Genomic DNA, 27,144 nt, shown 5'->3' on the forward strand with positions numbered 1-27,144 from the left:
AATATCATAGACTGGGTAGCTTCGACAGAGGAAGAAAATGGGTATTTTCTCACAGTTCTGGGAGCTAGAAGCCCTAGATCAAGGTCCTGTAGGGTTGGTTTCTAGTGAGAGCTCTCTTCTTGGCTTCCAGATGGCCTCCCTGTCTTCACATGGATTTGTCTCTGAATTTGAATGGGGAGGGAGAGAATGAGCTCCCAGGTGTCTCTTGTTATAGGGACACTAATCCTATTGGATCAGAGCCCCATCTTTATGAACTCATTTAACCTTAATTACTTCTTTAGAGGCCCATTCTCTGAATAGAGCCACATATGAGGGTTAGGGCATCAACATATGAACTGGGGTTGTTGGGGGGGTGGGGGGGGGAGACACAACTATTCCGTCCATGACAAAGGGACTGAGAGAGAAGAAAGAGGGAAAAGGCATTCGAAATGAGAGAAAAGTATGCAGTAGATTGCCAAGGGAGCAGCCTTTTTGGAAAATCATGTGGTTGATTTGGGTTCTATAGCTCATAAGGAGGAACAGCAAGAACAATTTTGGAAGATTGATTGGGCCAGTTTGTGGTGAATTGAATGCCACAGTGTTTTGAAATTTGGATTTCATTCTGTAGCACTCAGGAGCTATAAAAAGTGACACGTAGAAGAGCTGTGTTATAGGGAGATTAACTGACCTCGCCACTGTCGTGATGCTGGGGCCCTGCCAACTTAGGAATTTAAGAAACTCCTGCCACTCAAAGTAGAAAAAAACCTTCATGATTTACAAAGCACTTTCCCATCTGTTATCTTGACTGACCTTCACAATTAGAACTAAAGGGCACACCATTTCTCCAGCCACATGTAGGACAAAGAAACAGATATAGCTATCGCGTGCCACGGGAGTCCCCAGAAAAATGGGACACCACACCCTGTGTCCACGCCTGAATCACAGCTACTGCCACCGTGGTTTGGGTGGTAATTGCGAGTCTTAGAGCAAACATTAAGTTTTCCCAGGTTGGCCAACATTCTTGATCGCAGCTGAGACTTCCTGATACATTTTTCAAACTTCTAAAAAAGTTTCGACATACAATAAACATACATAAAAGCGTCTAAGACACAAATGTAAAATAGTTGACCATATCCTTTATCATCCAAAACAGAACCCGTCTGAGACTGAAAAAAAGGGTACTATTAATAATCAACCTAGTTTAAGGCTTAAACTGGGACAGTCCCAGACAAAGATTGTGTTCACCTTGTAAGAATTTATAATGGTAAAGCAACCATCCCCTCGTTGAGAAAGACCCTATATGTCCCTCTAGATCACACCCCTCTCTTCCACCCTACCCTTACTTTTAGAGCAATCATTTCCCTTTTTAATTGCTTTTTTTTTTAATTTGGGAATTCCCAAAAGGAGAGCAAGGACAAACCCTATAACAAAACAGTATTACATTAGACCTAGTTCTAGTGGCAGTCACAATACTTTCTAGGCTGAACTCCCATCGTGCAAGTCATTTAAATACCCTCAGCCTCGGTTTTCCCTTGTGTAAAATGAGAAAAATCAGCATTGTGAAGGAGGTAAAAGAGAGTTATCTTCAGTAAAGAAACAACTTGGGGTATTTGGCACCGTGTATATCCACAATGAATCTTCCTCACTATCTTGAAAAAAAATCACCATTTTTAAAGGGTTGCATCAGCTTTATGGGCTCCAGTTACGTTATTTTTGTTGTTGTTGTTTTTTAAAAATTAATTAATTTATTGTTTAATTTACATCCAAGTTAGTTAGCATATAGTGCAACAATGATTTCAGGAGTAGATTCCTTAATGCCCCTTACCCATGTAGCCCATCACCCCCCCAGCAACCCTCTGTTATTCTCCATATTTAAGAGTCTCTTATGTTTTGTCTCCCTCCCTGTTTTTATATTATTTTTGCTTCCCTTCCCTTATGTTCATCCTGTTACATTATTTAGAAGCAAAAATAAAAAGACCTCCTTCACAACATTTCCCTGGTTAGATCCAATTGAAAGCAATAATAAGGTTAATAAGAAAAAGAGAATAAGGACAGTTAATAAAAGATTAACCACTAAGCCTAGAAGCCCCACAAGTCCTTCTGCACTTGCTGTGCAAACCTTTCCTCCCTAGCAACTTGACATTTTTGAGGCTTTGCTTTCTAGAGGATGTTCGTTTAATATTCACAAAGAAAGTGATGTGATGGAAGCTTGTTAACTCTGGGAACAGAGAATAAACAGTCCAGGCCACCTCACCTGACACAATTAGGCCCTAAGTTATATGTCAAATTACCATAAGCGGCTGCAACGCTCTGGTCCCCTCCTGCGAGCATCTCTGCAAAGCTGCACATGCCCTTCTTGGCTTCGGCTTGTAATGAATTAAATATCTAAGTCAGATTCCTAGATTAGGCCATAAATCTGCCATCGCTTGAACTATCATAGGGGGAAAACCCCCTCACTTGTAACTTTGTTGTAACTGCTAATTCCAGTCCTAAAACAGCCCACAAAGTCAGAAGCCTACAGGGGTCAGTAAGGTTGACTGGACAGGGATGGCCAACAGGGTAATGGGACACACTCTGTCTGAAAGAGAAGCCGTTACTCTGGCCACGGCAACTGTGCACAAATGCACGAGTCATGATGCCAACACTTCCGATTTTTCAAGAGAAGCCAGAAATTCGTATTTTATGTAAAATCCTCTGGTTCATAAGTGGGGCAACTAATTCAAACGATTTTAAAAGCACTGTGACCTCTCCAGAATCTAGATCCATACATCGGTTTCCAAGCCTGGAAGGGAACATGGAGTGTACCAAGTTCAGCACCCCCTTAGTTTACAGACGGGGAACGTGACCCCCAGAGTGGACACGTGATTTTCCTATGGGCCAGTGCAGAGGCAGATGGAGAAAGAATGCCCACTCCCTGTCTCCTGCCTCACTTCTCATTCCACAAATGAGAAGAAAGTTAATGGCCGAAGCCTGGGTAAAAGTTAGCAGGCCCAAGTCTGGCTTACAGTGCGCCCGGCACGGTATCGATTTACCGTTCTACTATTTTACTCTCTCTGGCTTCTGGACAGCGTGTGTGAGGCAGTGTGCCATTATCTGAAGCATTAACGGAGAGGCATCAGGGCAGAACATTTGCGTCCCAAGTTGATTTTCCCCTCACCTGGAGCATGGCTCTGCTCCAGGAAAGGAGGGGCCCGCATGTTCCCATTGGGGGAGGGGATTGGTGCGGTCATCAGTCCAAGACAAGCAAGGCTCGCTCGGCAGGAGAAGATTAAGTACAGAACTTACATTCACATAACACTCCCATTAACCTCAGGGAGCTGTGCTTGCAGGAATGACAGGGTCAGCAGTTGAAGAGAGACTGGAATGAGGCAGTAAAGCTCAAGCCATAGGTTATGAGTAGGGCTGTGTAATTCCAGCTCCATATTTGCAAAAGAGTTTGTTTTTGTTATCTAGTGAGATCTTCCTCCACTGACTCTTTGGGCAGGGTCTTCAAAAGAACCCTTGTTTAGACCCAAACCGTGCTGTGTGTGTGCAGTTGAAGAAACTTGGCAAATCACACAAGTTAGGACAGGTGGCAGCGAAGTTTAGAAAATATGCTTAGCTGGTTTTGTCCGGCTGGCTCATTGAGTTCATCACATTGGATTGTTAGCCATCTGTGCGTAGGACGGTGCTTGGTACACAGTAGGTACTTAATAATATTGAATAAATGAAAGACTGGATGGATAGGTTCACATTCCTCTCCAGACTCATTTAGCAGACCTCCCAATCTAATAAGGAAAAATTAGGCACTCCTTTGCTGCTTCCTAGGTGTCATCCAAGGAAAGGCTGAGAATCAGTAAGAGAAGCAGGCTCTGCTTGCTGTCTTGGCACAGAGACATGCCCTTTTCAGCAGTGTATGGCTGGAGGGGGTGGGTGGGGTGGGGATCCTGTTTAAACTGCTGGGTTTCCTCCAGTAGGTAAGCTGAAAAGCCTCTGGAGGCTTAAATATGAATCCTCTCCCTGTGATGATGAAGGACTGAAAATACTGTATTTGATACAATAATCAATTAAGAGAAAATCTGCTCCTTAAACCCTTGAAGTCCACTATTTTTTTTTAATGTAAGCTCTGACCCAACGTGGGGCTTGAACTCACAATCCCAAGATCAAGAGTTGCATGCTCTACCAACTAAGCCAGCCAGGTGTCCCATTAGTCCCATATCTTTTTATTTTAAGTTTTTATTTATTTATATTGAGAGAGAGAGTGTGTGCGCGCACGCACACACAGCAGGGAGAGAGAATCCCAAGCAGGCCCCGCACCCTCAGTGAAAATCCCCATGTGGGGCTCAGACTCACGAACTGTGAGATCATGACCTAAGCTGAAACTAAGAGTTGGATGCTTAACTGACTGATGCACCCAGGTGCCCCAGTCCAATACCTTTTGACAAGTGTTTGTAGCTACAGAAGAATTAGGCACCTGTTTCGGTGGCCTTGCTGTTAGTAAGCATAATGTTAAAATGCATGAAATGATTTCCAAAGGTTAACAAGTAACCTAGGTGATTACTACCTAGGTGGTAGGTAGTCACTACAATTATTTAAACATTTTGTTATATTTGAAAACAGTCATAATACAATGTTGGGGGGAAAGTTGCCTGCTGTCAAAAGAGCCACGGACAGCTTCCTAAACCATCCTCTGGCAGCAAAAGAAGGGCTGGTCTTCTGCTGGTCCTGACTTCATATGCTGCTAGCTCTAAACCAGTAATAATTTAGGGGTGCCTGGCTGGCTCAGTCAGTAGAGCATGTGACTCTTTTTTTTTAATTTAAGTAATGTCTACACCCAGCGTGGGGCTCGAACTCACCATCCCGAGATCAAGAGTTGAACACTCCTCCGACTAAGCCACCCAGGTGTCCCAGAGCATGCAACTCTTGATCTTGGGGTCATGAGTTCAAGCCCCACGTTGGACATGGAGCCTACTTAAAATAAATAAATAAAATAAATAAACTAATAATAATCTAAACTATGTGCCACCCGATCTTTAAAAAAACAGGCAGATGAGGAAACAAAGGCACAGAGATGTTAAATAACTTTCTCAAGGCCAAAATGCCAAGTGGCAGAGTTGAAAGGAAAAAAACTATCAAGTTTGGCATCCAGCTTTTTTTTCTTTTTACGGCTTCTTTATTTATTTTTTATTTTTTAGGGAGAGAGAAAGAGTATGTATGAGCAGGGAAGGGGGGTAAAGGGAAAAAGAGAAGAAAGAAAGAGAGAGAGAAACTTAAGCAGGCTTCATACCGGCATGGAGCCTGACATGGGGCTTGATCCCACAACCCTGGGATCATGACCTGAGCCGAGATCAAGAGTCAAATGCTCAACCAACGGAGCCACCCAGGCACCTCAGCGTCAGGCTTTTGCTCCTAATCATCATTCCACACTGCCTCTCACTCTTAAATGAGATGTATCCTCTATGACGAGGGCCATACATTCCTAGTTGTCTATTTCACCTATCTTGAATATTTAAACAACCGTGTCTGGCATTTTTCTGAACAAAATGTGTTTAATTTGATATTATCTAATAAATATTTTTTCTAGACTCTAGGACAAATACAATTCTTACGACGTATATTTTTGTTAGAGAGTAACGTATAAAATATGTTATTCTTAGGAAAACACAATGCGAATGTCCCCGTTCCAGTTCAAAGTCATTCCCTCAACATCTTTTGAGAGAACTGAGAATTCAGAATGACAAATGACAGACTAAAACCTCCTCCCTCTAAATTTGGAAAAGTCTAATAAACCAAATAACCAGAAAACCCTTTCTTTTCATCCTTTTCCCCTCTAGTAGGACCATCTCATGCTCATGGATGGTGAAGTATGCTTAATCCTAGCTATACCTTTCTCACTAATGCGGTCACTAACGCAGGTGGTATGGTGACTGGGTAAATGCTGAACTCTAGAACCACGAAAGCACTGTTTAGAATCAAGGTCACAGAGAGGAACGGAGCTTAAAAGATACCATCCAGTCCTCTCCTTAGTCTGTAGTAGTATATCAGGACCTACAGCCGAACCCATTCAGAAATCTGAGAATTTCTCCATTTTTAACAGCTTTATTGAAAGAGGGGTCTGGATGCTAGAATCCATTCCAATGTTTTACAAGGCCTAAATATTCTCATACCCTTAATAGAAAACCTCTTGGGTCATGCCAGCTCCCCCCACCTCCTTGGGGTTGTTTTGCACTGAGGTCAGAGAAACTGGTTGAAATTTTCTCATTAAAATTCTTCATTGCTTGAAGGCTGTTATTAAAAAACTGATCAGTTCCTGATGACAAGGACCATGGCTTATATATGACTTACACCTTTCTGTGTCCCCTGACAAAGTCTTCAAGTGCAACTGCACTTCAATTAAATAATGTTCTTCATTTCTAATGATAAAATCATCCTGAAATACTCCTCAATCTCATTCTTTAACTATGGAAGCTAGATCTAAATCTTATACTTTCCTAAGAATTTAACCAGGGCACAGTTATAAAGGGGAAAAAAGCAACCATTTTTACATCTCCTACCTCCCTTTTTAAAAATTATCACTCTTGGGGCGACTGGGTGGCTCAGTCGGTTAAGCGTCCGACTTCAGCTCAGGTCACGATCTCGCGGTCTGCGAGTTCGAGCCCCGCGTCGGGCTCTGGGCTGATGGCTCAGAGCCTGGAGCCTGCTTCCGATTCTGTATTTCCCTCTCTCTCTGCCCCTCCCCCGTTCATGCTGTGTCTCTCTCTGTCTCAAAAATAAATAAACGTTAAAAAAAATTTTTTTTAATAAATAAATAAAAATTATCACTCTTGGGGCGCCTGGGTGGCTCAGTTGGTTGAGTGTCTGATTTCAGCTCAGCTCATGAACTCATGGTTTGTGGGTTCGAGCCCCGAGTCGGGCTCCGTGCTGACAGCTCAGAGCCTGAAGCCTGCTTCAGATTCTGTGTCTCCTTCTCTCTCTTTGTCCCTCCCCTGCTTGTGCTCTCTCTCTCTCTCAAAATAAACTTTTTTTTTGTTTAATTATCACTCTTTCCCTGATCTGGTTAGGATTTATTACCAATAGTCACCACTATCTTGTATTCTTAAGAATGAACTGAGGTCAAAGAGATTTATTATTCATTTATTTTCTTCATTCCATTGCGCCAAAAAAAAAAAAAAAAAAAAAAGTGTTTGATTCAAAACACCAATTATCTCAAGAGCGCTCCTACCAAATTTGATTTGGCAAATTTTTTGGCGTGATTAGCATGATGTCAGTAGGAGCTTTGTTTTATGAGCAAACACGGTAAAAGTCCAAAAGGTGCTATGCAGGTCAGAAGGAAGATGTTCTTCCTGAGACCCTCTGCCAACTGTTATTTCTGAAGCCTTTCTTGCTCATTGGCCAGGACTACAGGCTGCTTCTCAGTTCCATATCTGACCACTAAGTGGCACCAGAACTTTGAATTAGCTAAGATAGAGGAAAAACTCTTTAACCAGCCTATAGGCCATTTGCTACGAACCTTCAATTAATACCTTCTAAAAATAATCCGTTATTTTTTACCAGTGATCTAGAATATAGTGGCTTTTTGCCATTTATTCTTTCTTGTGGTCTGTGCTATGGAAAAGAGGAGATTAAAAGACATATGTAACTCATTCCTTAGCCTCCTGCCCTCGTCTTCTGGTCAGCTGTAAATTGCACCACAGCAACTTCCAGCAACATCAGGGGGACATCTGGACTTCGTACAGTCAGACTCTTCTGCAAGCTTGAATGGATCTGTGATTATATCCTGTCAAAAGGCAAACCAAAACAAAAGGACAAGTTAAAGGTGTTTTGAGGTACCCAAACACTAATATTTCAGTTTGACTTAGGTTGATTTAGCTAGAAGATAGATAAAATTTTATACTTCCGTGGGATCCTTGGGGTAGCAACAGTCATTCAGCTATAAAGGTGGCTGTCTCGGCCTGAAGCTTCTGATCAAGTTATTACTCCTTTCAGGGTAAGCTTCATCGCAAGCTTCTTAAAGGTGGTCCCTACGGGACCAGGAAAGTCGCGCTTGCTTAATTTTGTTTTATGGGAGTCCCATTTGTATGTGCCTTTCACCCTTCTGGAACTGAATCCTGAAATGCTGAAACTTCTTCCCTTCCCTCACTGTAATTTCCAGAAACGTGTGCAAGACAAGAAGGCAAGTCCTAGATGCCAGGGTCACCGTTAGCAATTGTTGATGTTCAGATGTTGAGATTGCCCGACAACGGCCAGCAAGATCTCAGGGCAGAGTGAGTGGAATTTTCAGGAGACAAGATGGAAGTCTTTATTTCTGCTCTGTTTACCTCCAAATGAGATGCCTCCAACAGCAGCACCAGTGTGGCCAGAGAAAAACCAGGCACAAAGGTAGGAAATCCAGAGCATGAACAAGCCACCTCAAATAACAAGAATGCATTCACAAAACATAAATGTACACTCTTACTATTGTTCGGTGGTCACTGTGAATAGGAGACAGGACAAGAGAGGCACAGACCCTACATCCATGAAGGACAGACTTATGGGCCATTCCCTTTACTGAAGTAACTTGCTAAGGGCCTCGGCCTCCCTGGCCCTCAGTTTCCACCTTTCTAGAATGAAGAGGCCTGCCTGGATCTGGGCTCCCTACCAGGGAAGCCAGCATCCAGCAGGGGATCCCTAACCCTGGGAGAAGGCAAGCTATGTCCCTCACGTCCACTTGCTGCACTGGAATTCTTGGTCGGAAGAGTTACCTCTCCTCCTTTTCCCCCCAGGGAAATGAGTTTCCACTCTTCTTCTTCCCACCCTATAGCCTGTCTACTAATAAGAGACAGTGATATCCATATCACTTCCTAATGCATGCTCCTAGCCCTAAACGATCTCAAGACTCAAAGGAAGTAAAAGGTGAGACACCTTGCTAAGCAGTCCTTTCCAGAACCAGCATCCTGTGATTCTGTGAAAAGTCTAAATAGAGAGAGGTAGGACAGCATACTGGGTAAGAACGTCAGCTCTAGAATCGGGCGTGGGTTCAACTTCACCGCTTTCTAGCTATGAGACCTTGGATTAGTACATTAATCTGTCTGAGTCTGTTTCTTCGTCTGTAAAATGGGGATGCCAAGGGTTGTTGCGAGGACAAAATGACACGGTGCCCTGAACACGTTACCTGTTCAATAAAGACTAGCTCCTCTGTGTTATTCCTACATTGTCCGCGCTGTTACCACCACTGCCATTAACTGCCACGAGACAGTCCAGAGCACAGACCCTACGTGCATCATTTGAGACACTGCGGTGTGTGTGCCGAATGTAATTCTGTTCATAGCAAAACACACTTTCCTTGCCGGGATTGAAAACGAAGAAGGAGAAGGAGAAGGAGAAGGAGAAGGAGAAGGAGAAGGAGAAGGAGAAGGAGAAGGAGAAGAAGAAGAAGAAGAAGAAGAAGAAAGAGAAGGAGGAGGAGAAGAGAAGGGGGAGGGGGAGGGGGAGGAAGGGCAGGAGGAAAGAGGAGAAGAGGAGGAAGAGGACGAAGGAAAAAGAAGAATGGCCCTCAGAAACAGTCATCACTGAGTCAATCCTCGGTAGGGAGCCGTGCCTTCCATTACCCCACGGAGGCAGCTGGTGGGAAGATGCATGTACCACCAGCCCACGCACGGCCTGCCTGTGCTGTGCTCCTGGTTTTATCAGAAAGGTCTTCCATAAAAAAGATATGAACGTCCTCCTCCAAGAGCACAAGGTTATATTTCTAGGACGCACAGCTGTTTCATTCTTTAAATCTTCCCTCACTGTCAATTATTGCCATTTCAAAACCTTGGCAGTGATCTAAAGACTTTGGCGCATCAGCAGGCTGAAAGAAATAAGGCAGATGAGAGAGGAGACAGCTGGGATAAACCAGTTTAAGTACGTGGCACCTTCCGGTTGGTATCCGAGGTCAGGAGGCCTCCTGTCCGCCCTGTGTGCACCACGAGGAGGAGGGTCAAGGAGAGCCAGGCTGGAAGAAAGGGGTCTCTATGGAAACCATCCTGCTTAACTACATGTTTGCTTTTCGGTTTTTGTTTTTTTACAGCCCGAGTCCACTGGAAATGCTGTGGTTGGAGGAAACGTTCCCTTTACTTGTAACTGTAACCTTCTGACAGCTTTTACAGCTAGAACTCAGGAAGCCAAGTTCCAGGAGAATTAGAATGATGAAAACATTTCAAAATACATATTGATTCTCACCAGCAAGGTTTTGTTATTGGTGAGCTCCCAAGCATTTCAAGATACCAATGACACATTTGTGAAAGGTTACGTGGACTGAAAAGTCCAAAGTCAAATTTCTCTACTTTCCAAAAAGGCATCTTCTTAGAAAAACAGAAGAGTAACAATAGCAGAGTACTCAAGAATTCAATAAAGCAAACACTATAAATCACTCTCCAGCTCTAGAGGTGGCTTCTATACTTAGCTGGGGCTTGATTCATGCTGCTAATTGTGGCCAAACGAGAACAGATTAGGGTTTTTGGCTCACGGGTTCCTGCCTCTTGGGTTCAGTTAAACTTTCCCAACGACAAATTTACCATTTTGGAGAGTGATCTCTAAATAAGCTTTGCTCTTAAAGGCAGCTTATAATGTGGGGCGCCTGGGTGGCTCCGTCGGTTGAGCATCCGCCTTCAGCCCAGGTCATGATCTCATGTTCATGGGTTCGATCCCCACCTGGGCTCTGTGCTGATAGCTTAGGGCCTGGAACCTGCTTCGGATTCTGGGTCTCCCTCTCCTTCTGCCCCTCCCCCACTCATTCTCTGTCTCTCATAAAATAAAATAAAACATTGAAAAAAAAAATTTTAATAAAAATTTTTTTAAAAGACTGCTTACAGTGTAACAAAAAGAGGAGAAAAAGACATGAGTTACTCGTGCATCAATGTATGCTCAATGTATCCAAAATTACTACAAAATACAAGCAAGAGAGTAAAATTTCATGGCAAAAGATTCAAAAATTTCTGGGCCAGGGGAGAAAGGGTCTGTGGGAGAATGATAAATCCTAGAACACAGTTCGAAGTGACCGAGAATCTTAATTAGCACAAATCTGTAACTATTTCTTGAGTATTTATTATGTGCCAGGCATCGGGCTAACATTCTACATATATCATTCCAATTGAGCCTCACATCCTGAGGGAAAGAAGTGATTATTGCCTTCCTATTACACACAAAACTGAAGGTGTAGGGAAGTTTGGTAACATGCCCAAGATCACACATGCATGGCAGAGCCAAGGTCTGAACCTAATCTATCTGACTCCAAGGCCTGTGTCCTTACACCCCGCGCTCTGCCACTATCCTTGCATAAATATCAGTATCTTATTTCTTTGGGATTCCAACATTCAGTGCCTTGAGATGCATCACTGATAATACTCTGGTGAATGTTAGAAGTTCTATCAGCCAAAAGAGACTTGAGGGGGCTTGGGGTGGTTCAGTTGGTTAAGCGTCCAACTTTAGCTCGCAGTCTGTGGGTTTGAGCCCCGCGTTGGGCTCTGTGCTGACAGCTCGGAGCCTGGAGCTTGCTTTGGATTCTGTGTCTCCCTCTCTCTCTGCCCCTCGCCGGTTCACATTCTGGCTCTCTCTCTCTCAAAAATAAATAAACAATAAAAAAAAAAAAGAGACTTGGAATCCATCACAAAGCCTGTTCTAAACAATACAATATTATAAATTAATAATTGATATTAAAAATAATTGTGATAGCATGAATGGGGGAAAGGATTAAATATATAAGAGAAAGGCAAAAAGGGATGCTATTGTCTATCATAACTACCTATGTGTCTTCTTCATAGGGTAGTTGTAGAAATGACATGAGATAAATACTGATAAAATGCTTGAGAAAATGCTGTATCAGGGGTGCCTGGTTGGCTTAGTCGGTTGAGCGTCCGACTTTGGCTCAGGTCATGATCTCACCACTCTTGAGTTTGAGCTCTGTGCTGGCAACTCAGAGCCTGCTTCAGATCCTCTGTCCCCCTCTCTCTTTGTCCCACCCCCACTTGCTCTGTCACTTTCTCTCTCAAAAATAAATAAAAACATTTAAAAAAAAGAAAATACTATACCAATATTTCAGATACTAGAATAATTCCAAAAATGAATCTAAAGTATTTTAGAAAATGTCATTTTAGAAAATAGTGGTATATTGGCTCAAATATACATTCAAGAAATTGAGATATGATAAAAATTAGCTTTTCAAAACAGAGGAGAATTGATTTAAGAAATGGATAGGAAATTTTGAACTAGTCAATATTTGGGAAAATAGCCACACTGTACCTCAATATTTAGGCTGAAATAATCTCCAGTGGCTTAAAATTTTTAATGTGAAAAGCAAAGCCATGAAAATACTAGAAGAATCTTCACGACTTTGGATTAAGCAGTGGATTCTTCTTAGCACTGACACCCAAAGCACAAGCAATCAAAAAAGAAAAAAAAGAAAAGTTGGACTTCACCAAAATTAAAAACTTTTGTGCATCAAAGGACACTATCAAGAGAGTGAAAGGACACACACAGAATGTGAGAAAGTTTTGCAAAAATATATCTGATAAGAGTCTAGTATCCAGAAGAGATAAAGAACTCCTACAACTCTACAATAAAAAAACAACCCAATTTAAAAATGGGCAAAGGATTTGCAACAATGTGGATGGAACTAGAGTGTATTATGCTGAGTGAAATAAGTCAGTCAGAGGAGGACAAATATATCATTTCACTCATATGTGGAATTTAAGAAACAAAACAGATGAACATAAGGGAAGGGCAGTAAAAATAAGATAAAAACTGAGAGGGAGGCAAACTATGAGAGACTCTTAAATACAGAGAACAAACTGAGGGTTGCTGGCAGGGTGTTGGAGGGGGGATGGGCTAAATGGGTGATGGGCATTAAAGAGGACACTTGTTGGCATAAGCACTGGGTGTTACAGGTAAGTGATGAATCACTAAATTCGACTCCTGAAATAATTATTACACTATATGTTAACTTGGAGTTAAATTTAAAAAAAAATTTTAATAATAAAAATGGGAAAAGGATTTGAATAGACATGTCCCCCGAGAAAATGCACAAATAGTCAACAAACACATGAGAGGATGCTTAGCCCCACTAGTCCTTAGGGAAATGAAAATCCAAACCACAATGAACTACCATTTCACATTGACTAGGACAACTACAACCAGAGAGGATGCTTAGCCCCACTAGTCCTTAGGGAAATGAAAATCCAAACCACAATGAACTACCATTTCACATTGACTAGGACAACTACAACCAAAACTAAACAAGGGTGCCTGGGTGGCTCAGTCATTTAGGCGTCTCTCTCTTTATCTCAGCTGGAGTCTTGATCGTAAGGTTGTAGAGTTCAAGCCCCACATTGGACTCCATACTGAGTGTGCAGCCTACTTCAAAAACAAAAAAACAAAAAAAACCAACTAAACAGAAAATAACAAAGTGCTGGCAAGGATGTAGAGAAACTGGGATCCTGTACGTTGCTGGTAGGAATTTAAAATGATGTAGCCACTGTGGAAAACAGTTTCATGGGGCTTGAAAACGTTCAATGCGGAACTACCATACAACCCAACAATCCCACTACTAGGTATAGACCCAAAAACAAGTACTTCAACAAGTACACAAAGCACATGTCCATTCGTGTTCACAGCAACGCTACTCATAATAGCCAAAAGCAGAGACAACCTAGTCATCTATCAACTGAATAGATACATAAAATATGTTATATCCATGCAATGAAACATGATCCAGATACAAAAAGGAATGAAGTACTGATACATGGACAAACCTTGCAAGAAGGAAACCTTAAAATTATGTTATGTTAAAGAATCTAGACACAAAAGGCCACGTACAGTATGATCCCATGAATAGAAGATGTCTACAATAGGCAAATCCAGAGAGAGAGAGCAGACGAGTTATTGCAGAAGGCTGGGAAGAGGGGAGACTGCAGAATGACTGCTTAATGGGTATAGGATTTCTTTCTGGGGTGATGAAAGTTTTCCGGAACTAGATAGTTGTCATGGCTGCACAACCTTGTAAGTGTACTAAAAGTTACTAAATTGTACCCGTTAGAGTGGTCAAAATAGTGAATTTTATGTTATATGAATTTTTCCTCAAAATTTCTCCAGTACTAAAAGAAAATATAGGTGGGGTCCCGGCTGTCTTAGTTGGTAGAGCACGAGACTCTTGATCTTGAGGTTGTAAGTTCGAGCCCCACATTAAGTATGGAGATTACTGAAAAAGAAAATCTTGAAAAACATAAAATTTTTAAAAATTAAACATTAAAATGAAAATGAAAAGAATGGGGTGTCTGGGTGGCTCAGTCGGTTGAGCGTCCAAATCGGTTTCGGCTCAGGTCATGATTTTGCAGTTTGATGAGTTTAAGCCCCGCATCAGGCTCTGCACTGGCAGTGGGGAGACTGCTTGAGATCCTGTCTCTGTCCCTCTCTCTTTGCCCCTTCTCCATTCACGCAGTCTCTGTCTCTCTCAAAATAAATAAACTTTAAAAAAAATAAAAGACAATATAGGTAAATTTATAATATTCACATGGAGGTCTTTATAAGCATAACATAAGAGACAGAAATCATAAGGGAAATGAGTACATAAAAATTGAAAATGCCGGGTGCCTGGGTGGCTCAGTTGGTTCAACATCTGACTTAGGCTCAGGTCATGATCTCACCATTCATGAGTTTGAGCCTCACATCGGGCTCTGTACTGACAGCGTGAACCCTGCTTGGGATTGTCTCTCTCTCCCTCTCTCTCTGCTCTTTCCCTGCTCATGCTCTATTCTCAAAATAAATAAAACTTTTAAAAAATTGAAAATCTCTGTTCAGGAAAAATAAGCAAATAAAAAGATAAATGGCATGCTGAGAAAAAGTATTTCCAGCATATAATAGATGGTCTGTTACAGAACAGTAAGAAAAGGCAAAATACCACTCTAATAGCAGATGGTTCAAGGAATTACAGAGGAAGTTCACAACGGATGAAACATAAATGGCCAGTAACTATACCAGAAGGTTCAATATATGCAAAATAAAACAAATTATTTTTTGCCCATCAGACAAGCAAAGATTAAAAAAAAAATACCTAACATTAGTAAGAGGGCAGGGAAAAGGTATTCTCGTGCATTGGAGGTAGGCATGTAGACGGGTACAGTCTTTCTGTAGGGCATGTTGACTATCTCATGAAGACTTACAAATATTTGAATATTTGAATAATATTTTCCAAGGTAGCTCTTAATCTTTTTTTGTATCTGGACTCCTTTGAGAATCTGATGAAAGTAATAGACCCTTTCCTGAGAAAAATACACATACATGCCTATAATTTTAAGGGGTTCATGGATGCCCTCAAGTCCATTCATGGGGGCACCGGGTTAAGAGTCTCTGACTTACTGTCTGGATTGGAAAAATAAAGTTATGAAATTAATTCAAATCATTTTGTAGATACAAATATGCTAGAAATGATTTATAGTGGCCAACTAAGGGGCACCTGCGTGGCTAGTCGGTTAAGCATCCGACTTTGGCTCAGGTCACGATCTCACCGTTCGTGGTTTCGAGCCCCACATCAGGCTCTGTGCTGACAGCTCAGAGCCTGAAGCCTGCTTGGGATTCTGTGTCTCCCTGCTCTCTCTGCCCCTCCCCCACTCGTGCTTTGTCCCTCTCACTCTCTCTCTCTCTCTCTCTCTCTCTCTCAAAAATAAATAAACATTATAGTGGCCAACTAAAAGAATAATGATTTGTTTCTTGTTTCAGTAGCCTGTGGCAAGCATAATGGTTTTTTTTAATTGTTCCGTTTGAGGGTAGGGATTGCAAGTCAAACAAACCTTTGATTCTAATGCAGAACACCCTCTACATGTTGACAGCTTCTCTCCAATTGGTCTGATCAGAAAATCTTGGGCAAATCGCGAATTCTTCAGGATAGCTGCTGTTTCTTCATCCACTTCAACAATTTCACCCTCCTGAAGGGTAGCAGAAAAAAAAACACATTTTTTTTTAACATTTATTTATTTTTGAGACAGAGAGAGACAGAGCATGAACGGGGGAGGGTCCAAGAGAGAGGGAGACACAGAATCTGAAACAGGCTCCAGGCTCTGAGCGGTCAGCACAGAGCCCAACGCGGTGCTCGGACTCACGGACTGCGAGATCATGACCTGAGCCGAAGTCGTACGCTCAACCGACTGAGCCACCCAGGTGCCTCAAAAAACGCATTTTAAGATATGCCACTTTAATCTCAATAAAAGAAAAAATACGCAAACGTTTTACTAAGGAGTGGCCTTTTAGGATGAAATACTATACCTTATAATATGATTTTCTCTTATGTTCAGACCCTGCTGCGAGTTTCATGCTTATTTCAAAATGGAACTGACCAGTGTCATAACCAGTTTTTGTTTGGTGGCAAAGCAAAAACAAAAAACAAAAAAGACACTCATTGCTCCAGTTGCCAGTCTCTCCAGAGACAGATGTAGAAAACCACTCTTATCTGAGCTTCACCTTATTCATCATTAAAATAAAGTTTTAAATTAAAAAATAGTTCTTAATGTGTTTTTCTGTGCGTCTGAGGGCGCCCGGGAGGTGTATAAAGGGCTCATGCCTTGGGAACCAGGAGATTCTGGGTTACCTAACCCTTCCCTTCAGATAAACTCTGCTTTTACCCCTTCATATACTGGGGTTATATAAAGCAATGTCTGACGCATGGTTAACTATTGGTGTTTTAAAGAAGATTTAGCTTTAAAAAATAATTCTGCTATTAAAACTTTTTTTTTTTTTTTTGAGAGGCACTGTATCAGAGTGATGAGTTCAAAGGTCCTTCCCACTTTGATTCTGTGGCTCTAAGGAGCAGGCAGTACATTAAGGCGCAGTGGATCGGTGAGAAAGCATTGGTGACAAAGTACCAGCGGGTAATTAAGAAATCTTTTTGGACCAAAAAAAAAAAAAAAAAAATAGAGGTGGAAAACAGTAAACCCTTCTACCTTTGGAATGAATAATAACTATCTTGTCTTTACTGAGTTTTAAGATTCTATTTTTTTTAAGTAATCTCTACACCTAACATGGGGATCAACTTACAACCCCGAGATCAAGAATCGCACGCTCTACTGACTGAGCCAGCCAGGCACACCTATATCATTGTTACTCTCACAGAAATTCTACACAGTAGGTATTATTACCACCACTCTTGCAGTGGAGCCAACTATATCTCAAAGAAGGACTTATTCAAGTTTACCCAAGTAATAAATAATAGAGCCAGAATTTGAACCCAGGTATCTGATTCCAAAGCCTATACTTTTCCATTTTGAGGAAATAAAGCCTATTCTGCAAAGAGTGGTATTTTTTTAATGTTTTTTTAAATTTTTTTTTAATGTTTTATTTATTTTTGAGACAGGGAGAGACAGAGCATGAACAGGGGAGGGTCAGAGAGAGGGAGACACAGAACCCGAAACAGGCTCCAGGCTCCGAGTTGTCAGCACAGAGCCTGACGCAGGGCTCGAACCCACGGACCGAGAGATCATGACCTGAGCCGAAGTCAGACGCTCAACCAACTGAGCCACCCAGGCGCCCCCAAAGAGTAGTATTAATATCAACATGTTGTCATTAAATACTAACAGTTCCTTGATTCTATGAGACAAGTGAACAACTGAAATATTGTTGCACTATTGTGCAACTCCTATTCTTTTCCATCCTTCTCTCTGTAATTGTCCATCCTTTTCCATTGTTTCTCTATAATTCCATTAATCTGATGTCTGAAGGATGCTTCCCATCCTTCCCATCCCTTTCCCATTTAAGAAAAGACTTTTCTTAGGTGTGATAGCGATACTGTGGTTATATAGGAGAATATTTTATTCTTGGGAGATGCATGCTGAAATATTTTAGGGTAAAATGTCACAATGTCTGCAGCTTACTTTGTTTTTTAAAGTTTATTTATTTGGAGAGAGAGAGAGAGAGAGAGAAAATTCCAAGCAGGTTCTGGCTGTCAGCGTGGAGCCCGATGCAGGGCTTGACCCACCACAGTGAGACCATGACCTGAGCTGAAATTATGAGTTAGATGCTTAACTGACAAACCACCCAGGCGCCTCTGCAACTTACTTTTAATGGTTCAGTGAAAGCATACACACACACACACACACACACACACACACACACACACACCCCAATACCAGAAAACTGAGAAGCAATGCAAAGTTAAGAAAAGTACCTGGATTCCCAAGGCACCTGGGTTCAGCGTCCGATTCTTGACTTTGGCTCAGGTCATGATCTCACAGCTTCTTGGGTTCGAGCCCCACATTGGGCTCTGTGCTGCCAGCACAGAGCCTGCTTGGGATTCTCTCTCTCCCTCCCTAGCTGCCCTTCCCCCAATGTACTGTCTCTGTCTTTCTCAAAATAAATAAATAAACTAAAAAAAAATTTTTTTAATAAAAAAAAAGAAAGAAAAAGAACCTGGATCAAGGGTAAGAATAGAAAGAATACCCAAAGTACAGAAAATTTTATTTACCTTAAATGTGAAATTTGCATCAAATATTAGTTCTTTTTCGTGTCCTGTGATTCCTCCATTGTAAATAACTTGGCATCTTTCGGCTGGTCCTGTCTTACGGAGTTTGAAGAGGCGAAATGTTGCAGAAACAAAACGACAGTCACCTGAAACAGAATTTACCCATGATTCAGCTCCAGCACCCAAATGGCTATTGGTTTGCTTAGCAGATGAAGAGCATATATATTATCAAGGCGATTTTCTTCTTTGCATGCCATGAGTTATCTTTCTGGCGAGTTCACTTTATTTACTGAATAACTTCGAAGTGCTTTATACCAAACTTTGGAGGTTGCTGTTAAGCAGAAGACAAGATGGGGGTTTCCGGATGATCCAAAGTCTATCTCAATGGGGCTCACTCACTACACACTTCTAATCACCACATCTGAACCATTTAGGGAGCAGTTTTAACGTCCCCTCCCACCCCACCCCACCCCCCCCCCACCCCGCTCTTTCTTACCGATCACTCTTTCTAGTTCCTTGTTTTGAACTGTAATGAGGTTGGCACTGACCAAACGTGGGCGGCAGAAACCAATTTTCTGGGCAAGGATGGCAAGGTCCTTCCAGTACAAAGCACCACCCAGGCACTCACCTAAAAACAAAGAAAAATCACATACCAACCCAAACGACTAGGTGTTCAGGAAATTACTCTTCTGTCAAACTGATGAGGATATGGTGCTTGTTAAAATATAGGGCCTAGGGGCGCCTGGGTGGCTCAGTCGGTTGGGTGGCCGACTTCGGCTCAGGTCACGATCTCACAGTCCGTGGGTTCGAGCCCCGCGTCGGGCTCTGTGCTGACAGCTCAGAGCCTGGAGCCTGTTTCAGATTCTGTGTCTCCCTCTCTCTCTGACCCTCCCCTGTTCATGCTCTGTCTCTCTCTGTCTCAAAAATAAATAAACGTTAAAAAAAAATTTTAAAAAAAAAAAAACATAGGGCCTAGAAATAGAAGAAGGTCCTGAGTGTTCCCCCAAGATCTTAAAGTCACAATCAAAATGGAATATACTAGCTAATGGCCTCTGGGAACCATTCTTCAAGACGGTCACTAATGGGCTAGTTCCACCCAGCTGCAATCCTATTTTGGGATTGAGTAGGTCACAATCTGAAAAGCACTATCTATGTGAGTAAAAAACATATAAGAGATAATTTACAAAATTGCCTTTTAGCTCCAGATTATCATAATGATCTGCTACTAGAACAATAACTACTACTAATATTCATACTAATTTTTAAATTTGTTACATCAACAAATCAGAAACAACCCAAGTGATTACCCATAGAGAAATGGTCAAATGAAGTACGGTACAGCTATATACTACAGTTGTATAATACAAACATTTAAAATACATTTTTAAAAATCTTAGGCTTAGGACACATGCTAAATAAAATTATAATACTAAATTCTATATACAGCATGTTCCCAATTTTATTTTATTACACACACACACACACACACACACACACACACAAACACACGTCCTAAAAGGATGTATACTAAAATGTTAAAGAGGTTATTACTAAGTTACATAAGTAGTATTTTTTCCTTTTTCTTTTTGTGTTTTCCAAAGTTTTAACAAGATTCATTTATTACTTTATGACAAGAAAAAAGTTAACGTAATTTATCGTTTTAAGTTTATCTGTTTCAAGAGAGAGAGAGTCGAGGGGAGGGGCAGAGAGAGAGAAGGGGACAGAGGATCCAAAGTGGGCTCTGTGCTGACAGCAGCGAGCCCGATGTGGGGCTTGAACTCACAACCCCGGAGCTCAAGAGTCTAAGGCTCTACCGACTGAGCCAGCCAGGCTCCCCTAAAAGCAAGAACTTTTGATTTCATAGTCAGATTGACCACACGCATGCCTTCATCTCCTTCAACTTCCAGAGACTCTGTTAAAATGACAGTGAGGAAATAAAAAACACAATAACGATGCGGACAGAAGGCGATTGAGGGGGCTTCGGTTCCAGAACAGTTGCCCTCATTTCCGTGCTACAGTTTTGAAAGTACTTTTCAGGGGCGCATGGGTGGCTCAGTCGGTTAAGCGGTTAAGCAGCCGACTTCAGCTCAGGTCATGATCTCGCGGTCCGTGAGTTCGAGCCCTGCGTCGGGCTCTGTGCTGACCGCTCAGAGCCTGGAGCCTGTTTCAGATTCTGTGTCTCCCTCTCTCTCTGACCCTTCCCCATTCATGCTCTGTCTCTCTCTGTCTCAAAAAAATAAACGTTAAAAAAAAAATTTTTTTTTAAAAAGAAAGTACTTTTCATATCCACTATCTCATTTAATCTTCATAACAGCCCAATAAGGCAGATTATATTATTATCTACATTTTACAATTTGGAAAACAATGACTCCAAGAGACTAATTAAATTGTCCAGAGTGTCCATACCACTCTGGAATGGCAGAAGTGGAAGATAACATAAGCCTAATCCCACGTGTCCCCATGTCACAAAGCCTCATCCTGGATATTAGCAGACCGGAGCTCTGTACCTGAACAAGTATCTGCCGTAAAACAAAACAAAGCAACACCTACCCCACAAAACTCGGCGTGTCCTGATTTCTTCTGGCAATTCAAGGCTAGCATAGACGTCACTGAAATACAGCTCCCCTCCATGCTGAAACAGCAGTATTAGTCCAAACAAGGTTAAAGATGACATTAGTCCCAGATAGCAAAGAAAGGAATGAGGAGATAAAATCAATTTTAAAAACCAGCAGAACTAACAAATCACAGCTGCCTCCCTAGTCACAAGCAGTAACCGCATGCCAAGATTTTTTTCCAGCGCCCTACCCATCAGGTAATAAAATGACTTTCCAAGAGTGTTTCTCTCCTAAATAAAGAGACTCAAGTTACTAAGAATCTTTGCCAGTCTGAACCAAACGCAGTCCCAAGTAGGTATATAACTAGTGGAAATAAATGGTATTCCTAAATTCTTCTAAAAATTATACAACTTTTGTGATGTAATAATACACTATATTTTTTTAAATTTCTTTCATGTTTTTAAATGTTTGTTGATTTTTGAGAGAGAGAGAGAGAGAGCGCGTGAGTGGGGGAGGAACAGAGAGAGAGGGAGACACAGAATCCGAAGCAGGCTTCAGGCTCTGAACTGTCAGCACAGAGCCCGACGCGGGGCTGGAACCCATGAACCGCGAGGTCATGACCTGAGCTGAAGTCGGATGCTTAACTGACTGAGCCACCCAGGTGCCCCAATAATACACTATATTTTTAAAATATTGTCCTTAAAATCTCAGACGTATGAGTGATCAGGAATTTTAAGATTGTATTTAGCTAATCTCAAGGGCTTAGAGTCTAGATTGAACAGTAATGTCTCCACCTTTTAGAAGTACATCTTGCTGAAGATAGTAAGCTGGTCTATAAGGTGGTATGTCAATTAAGACATTATTAAATCATTTTTACATAGATATTCTTGTTTGATCTCTCCGACAGCCCTAGAACCCCCAAATCTCAGAATCTCGTATCTTCTATCATGAAGATACACGTCTCATGATATATACGGAAGGTACGGAGCTCCAGCAAGTTCCCCTTTTAGGAAATAGTTAATTTAAAAGTTCTACCTTCTTTAACTTCCTGAAGATCTAGAATCCTGACAGAGACAAAATAAGCAGTCGTGAGAAACACTATACAAGCTAGAAGAATATATTCATAGCAGCCTCTAGTAGTCAGTCCCAAAGTTCCTGCAGGTTCTACAGATGCCATCCCAGGAGCATGTACAGCAGAGAACAGGAGGAGAGACAGCAATAAGGCAAATATTTTAACATGTTCAATGACTACCACGACTCTCAGATTTATGACCATTTACAATGTGAGAGGAAAAAGAATCCATGTCTAGGGTATTCTTGCCACACCCCTTTGGCCATCCCTTTTTGCAAAATTTTTTAACATTTTATTTATTTTTGAGAAAGAGAAAGAGAGAGGCAGAGACAGAGGGAGACCCAGAATCTGAAGCAGGCTCCAGGCTCTGAGCTGTCAGCACAGAGCCCAATGCGGGGCTCGAACTCACGAACCGTGAGATCATGACCTGAGCCGAAGTCGGACGCTTAACTGACTGACCCACCCCAGGCGCCCCCCCCCCCTTTTTGATTTAGGGAATAAATTACAAGAGTTTGAGCTCTCAGCTCAAGGGAGCAGGAATAGGACAGGCCCCACTGCTCTTACTGGCACGTAAAGCCCACTTGTCCCGACCTTCCCTCACCTTCAGCACTCGGTGAACCTCCTGTAGCACTTGCTGCTTATCAGGCACAAGGTTAATGACACAATTTGATCTAAAAAAGAACAGATGGACTGTCAGGCAAATTTGCACACTACCCAGAGCTCTTCAAATCCTTCAGTCCCTGAAGATGTCCTTCATTGTTTTCTCAAAGCTACCTCATTCTTCCTGCCTCCCTCCTCTCTTCCCCACACTCAACTTTGCCCCCCAAGTTAAAGGAGATAGGCAGTGTTTAAAAGCACAGTAAATTGTTAGCAAACTTGAGTGTGCAGGAAAAGAAGGCAGGCGCGCTGATTTGTTTCTGCCCTCGTGGTCACCTTGCAACAGCACGAAACCTGGGACCAGATGCCTGCTGCACAATGTGTTCCTTATGCCACGTGGAAATAGGCGAAATTCCTCAAAAGCAGCTTGGCCAGGCGTGTCACGTGGGCATGATTTGACAAAACCTCAAAGGAAAAGGGGAAATGCAGATCCCTACACCTTGGTGTGACGATAATGCTAAAGGTAACCGGTCAATGTGTATTGTATGAGCAGACTCAGTGGTCCTGCTGGTCTTTTGGACTCATTGGGTTCATGGTTAAGTTTAAAATCAGTTCTCTCCTGGGCTAGTGCCTTCTGAGGCCAGTGGACCACAAACGCCTGAGGGCAGCTCCCTCCCTTTGTGAAGTCAGGCTACGTTTAGTTTAACATCTTAAATGAGAGAAGTTCAGCAAAAGGTGATGACATCTGTGTTCAGTAGGAAATAAGCTATAGTCACAAAAGCTATAGTTATGTAGAGACCCACATAACAATATCATAACTCTCATTCTTGATTCCAGTCTCCTCCAACTTCTCTATGTAGCCACGATGAAAAGTCACGTTGGGGGTCTGGAAGCCATATTTTTCCATGTGATATTCAATATACTTTTTAGCCACTTCTACCTAATAAAACAAAACCCAAAAAAGCATATGTGAATTTGATAATCATTTTTTTTAAATATACTACTTTTTTGTTATAAGTTTCCTGCTACTCATGGAATATACTTACCCGAGACTATTTTGGGGAAATGTTCAATACTTCTCTGGGCATGTAGTATATATTACAGCCTGGGATAACTCAAGAGAGCACAAACTCCCTGCTCAATACATGGATTTTTCTTTAATTCAGTAGGCTCCACACCCAACATGGGGCTTGAACTCATGACCCTGAGATCAAGAGTCACATGCTTCACCAACTGAGCCAGCCAGGCACTGAACGAACTCTTCACTCAATAACAAAATCTTTCAAGATAGATAGTAGAAGGAAGGGAAAAATCGGACTCTGTTGGGTCATCAGGAAATACATAGATCAGGTCAAACCCCTGACTCTGTTCTCCCAGAAGAGCCCCTAATTGTCAAAGTTCTCAGCTTTCGGGGCAGGAGGCATACTGGCACAAATGAGCATCGCATTTAGCAGCCTTCTTAGATTATCCTTGAAGAGCCGCAACGGAAACAGCTCTATCTCTAAAAGAATGCCTGTGAGAAGTTTTTCCTCCTTGTCCTCCAAACCACTGCCTCACCTGACTCTCTGTCATGTCTATTCCAGTGACATGTCCCATCTCACCAACCAGCTGACTAAGCGCATAGCAATCTCGGCCACTTCCACTGCCCAGGTCCAAAATCCAGCAGTTTTCCAGATGCTCGGGGATGACCAGACCACAGCCATAATACCTGGGAAACAGAAACTACATACAGATCCCCCCCACATCCTTCTGACCTCCGTCCTTCCTTTCTGTCCCTCCTTCATCATTCACTGGATTTCTATTTAGGTGTTTAGTTTCCCCCATTAAACCGGAAGCTCCATGGACACTGGGACTCTCTCTGCTTTGTTTACCATTATATTGTCGGGCACCGTACCAGGTACAAGACAAGACAAGGCATGTACCAGATACCTGGCAAGACAAATAAGCCATTTACAGTAACTGTGGAATAAAAACATTTAGTTAGGCATTCGCTGAACATTTACTACAGGTCCAGAACTGGGCTAGGCACGGAGAAGAAATGTAACACAAGATTTCTGTCCCCTAGGGGTATTTAACTGGGGAGGTAAAACATGAGCACAGAAAACATTTCCCATGATTTATTGACAAATGGAGTGGCACAGGCAGTAAGCGCTCTAGTGGTTTAGGGAAGACGGGGCTCAAGGATTGGAGAAGGCTTCACAAAGTAGGTAGGACATCAGTGAAGTGTTGGAAGGGCAGGATTCGGAAAGGAGAAAGGGGAAGGAAGGCATTCCAGATCAACAACGGCATGTGGGGCAGGAGGAAGGGAAAGGTCTGGCTACAGCAGTGTCGTGCATCAGAGGGATGGGGTTGGTTAGGAAGGGAGGGCCAAACCTGACAGCCTTGAATGTCAGGTCCAATATAATATAAATGTAATATAAATGTATCCTGAGTAAAGGTGGGTGGGAGTGAAGGGGGCGGGTCATTGGAATTTCTTAGAGCTGGTAAGATGATCAGTGCTGTACTTTACCAGTTTTATGATAGACAAGGCAAACTGGATGGATTGGAGGAAACGGATCAATTCCCTAGGGACCGTATCAACTCTCTTGAAAAAGCTGCTGTCTAAAGTCTTTAGCGGGCGGGGGCAGCCCAGGGCACTCTACCTCAGGGCTACTTCTTCATGTACATTATTCAAGGCTTCCCGGATGTGCTTGGGGACCGGCCTGGCTGCCGTGACACAGGCATTAGTCTGGAGGTCCGCTGATTTCTTCAGCACCTGCCCATAGTAGGTCTGACCAGGGGGCAAGAGCGGGTGGGGGTGAGGAGAGAGAAAAGCCGGCGCTGGAGAGCGCAGGGTAACGGCTCCCATGCCCACCACCCCCATCTCCACACATTCAGGCCTGGCTAGGCTTGCTCCCTGCAAAGCTCTAAGCTCAGACTCTGCCCTGCACCCTCCCCTCGCCCCTCCCTGATCCTGGGGTTGGGGGGGGGGGGGGGGGGCGGCAAGGGCACAGGCCGGGCTGGGCTTCCAAAGGCCTAGCGCTCCCACTCAGCCGAGGCTCCTTCTTGGCCATTACAGGTCCTTCTTGCTGGCACCTGCACATCCTTCCGGATCTCAGCGTCTCGAGGGGCGGCCACTGACAGAAACGGGGCGGGGGGGGGGGGGGGGGGGGGAGGGAAGGAAGCTGAAAGGCGAAGGTGCTGAGCACCTGCAAGGGGAAAGGGGCACGCTAAGATAGAGGGGTGGTTAAGGGGCACGCTGGCGGTGGTGATTGGCGGGGGGTAGTGATTCAGAGGACGGGGGCACGGGGAGGCGAAGGGCAGCACACTCACTGTCTCCTCGGCTTCTGGACTCCGGGACTTGCGTTCCCGCAACTAGCTCCCCGGGCCCCAGGCTCCTGAGGCCCCGCCCCCGCGACAGGCAGGCCTGACCTCCCGCGGGGCGGGCTTCCCGAGCTTGAGCAGGTAGGTGGTACCAGCCCGCCCACCCCGTGAGGCAGGAACCTGCCGCCGCTTCCAGCAGCTTCCAGCACAGGCTGACCGCCCTACCTCACCTCGCGTTCTGGCCCTTCTGGGCCCAGTTAGTCTTTCCAACCGGAAAGAGGAGATTGCTGTTAACTAGTATCTTCCTTTATTGCTCCGCTGTGATTTTCGTGTTGTAAACCTCCTATGCAGACTTAAATGAACACCCACATGATTTTTGCCCCTGTGGGGAATGGAAATCACCTATTCTCAATCTTTTTTTTTTTTTTTAACTTAAGTCTAGTTGACGTACAATGTTATGTAAGTTTCAAGTGTACAACTTAGTGATCCCACAATTCCCCAAGTTACACACTACTCACCACAAGCGTAGCCAACATCTGTCACCAATTATTAAAATACTATTGACTGTTTGCCCTATCCTGTACTTTTCATCCCCATGGCTTACTCATTCTACAGCTGTAAAATGTTTGTACCTCTTAATCCCCTTCACCTATTTTGCCCATTTTTTTTTTAGATCCCCCATATAAAAGGATTATATGGTATTTATCTTACTCTGCCTGACTTATTTCACTTGGCATAATACCCCCTGGGTCCCCATCATGTTGTTGCAAATAGCAAGATCTCAATCCGTTTTATGGTTGCATATTTCATTATATACACATACACACGTATATATGTATATATACACATATACATATGTGTCTATCTTTTCTTCATCCATTCATTGATGGACCTTAGATTGCTTCCATACTTTGGCTATTATACATAATGCTTCAGTAAACATAGGGGTACACGCGTCTTCTCAAATTAGTTTTCATTTCCTTTGGGTAAATACCCAGCAGTGGCATTACTAGATTACATGGTATTTCTATTTTTAATTTTTTGAGGAACTCCCATACTATTTTCCACAGTGGCTGCACCAATTTACATTCCCATCAACATTGCATGAGGGTTTCCTTCTCTCCACATCCTTGCCAGCACTCGTCATTTCTTGTTCTTTTGATATTAGTCATTCTGACTGGTGTGAGATAGTGTCTCCT

General features: G+C 42.8%; 1 protein-coding gene across 2 annotated transcripts; it reads right to left on the minus strand.

Annotated features, from left to right (window-relative positions):
• Positions 1 to 7,071: 7,071 nt before the first annotated feature.
• On the minus strand, positions 7,072 to 26,175 carry AS3MT (arsenite methyltransferase). Of its 2 annotated transcripts, XM_078434791.2 has the most exons (11): positions 25,955 to 26,174; positions 25,718 to 25,758; positions 25,285 to 25,412; positions 24,200 to 24,350; positions 23,446 to 23,582; positions 22,647 to 22,716; positions 20,969 to 21,050; positions 18,915 to 19,046; positions 18,422 to 18,564; positions 15,759 to 15,893; positions 7,072 to 7,735 (listed from the first exon to the last, which is right to left on the minus strand). In XM_078434791.2, coding segments are annotated over exons 1-11 (1,125 nt in total). In that variant the 5' UTR covers positions 25,956 to 26,174; the 3' UTR covers positions 7,072 to 7,630. The 2 variants fall into 2 exon arrangements, with proteins under 2 accessions (XP_078290917.1, XP_078290916.2); XM_078434790.2 differs by having other exon boundaries at positions 25,285 to 25,758; positions 25,955 to 26,175.
• Between the last annotated feature and the right edge of the window lie 969 nt (positions 26,176 to 27,144).

This window comes from Panthera onca, chromosome D2 (genome assembly GCF_046562875.1).
Source record: "Panthera onca isolate mPanOnc1 chromosome D2, mPanOnc1 haplotype 2, whole genome shotgun sequence".
NCBI lineage: Eukaryota > Metazoa > Chordata > Mammalia > Carnivora > Felidae > Panthera > Panthera onca.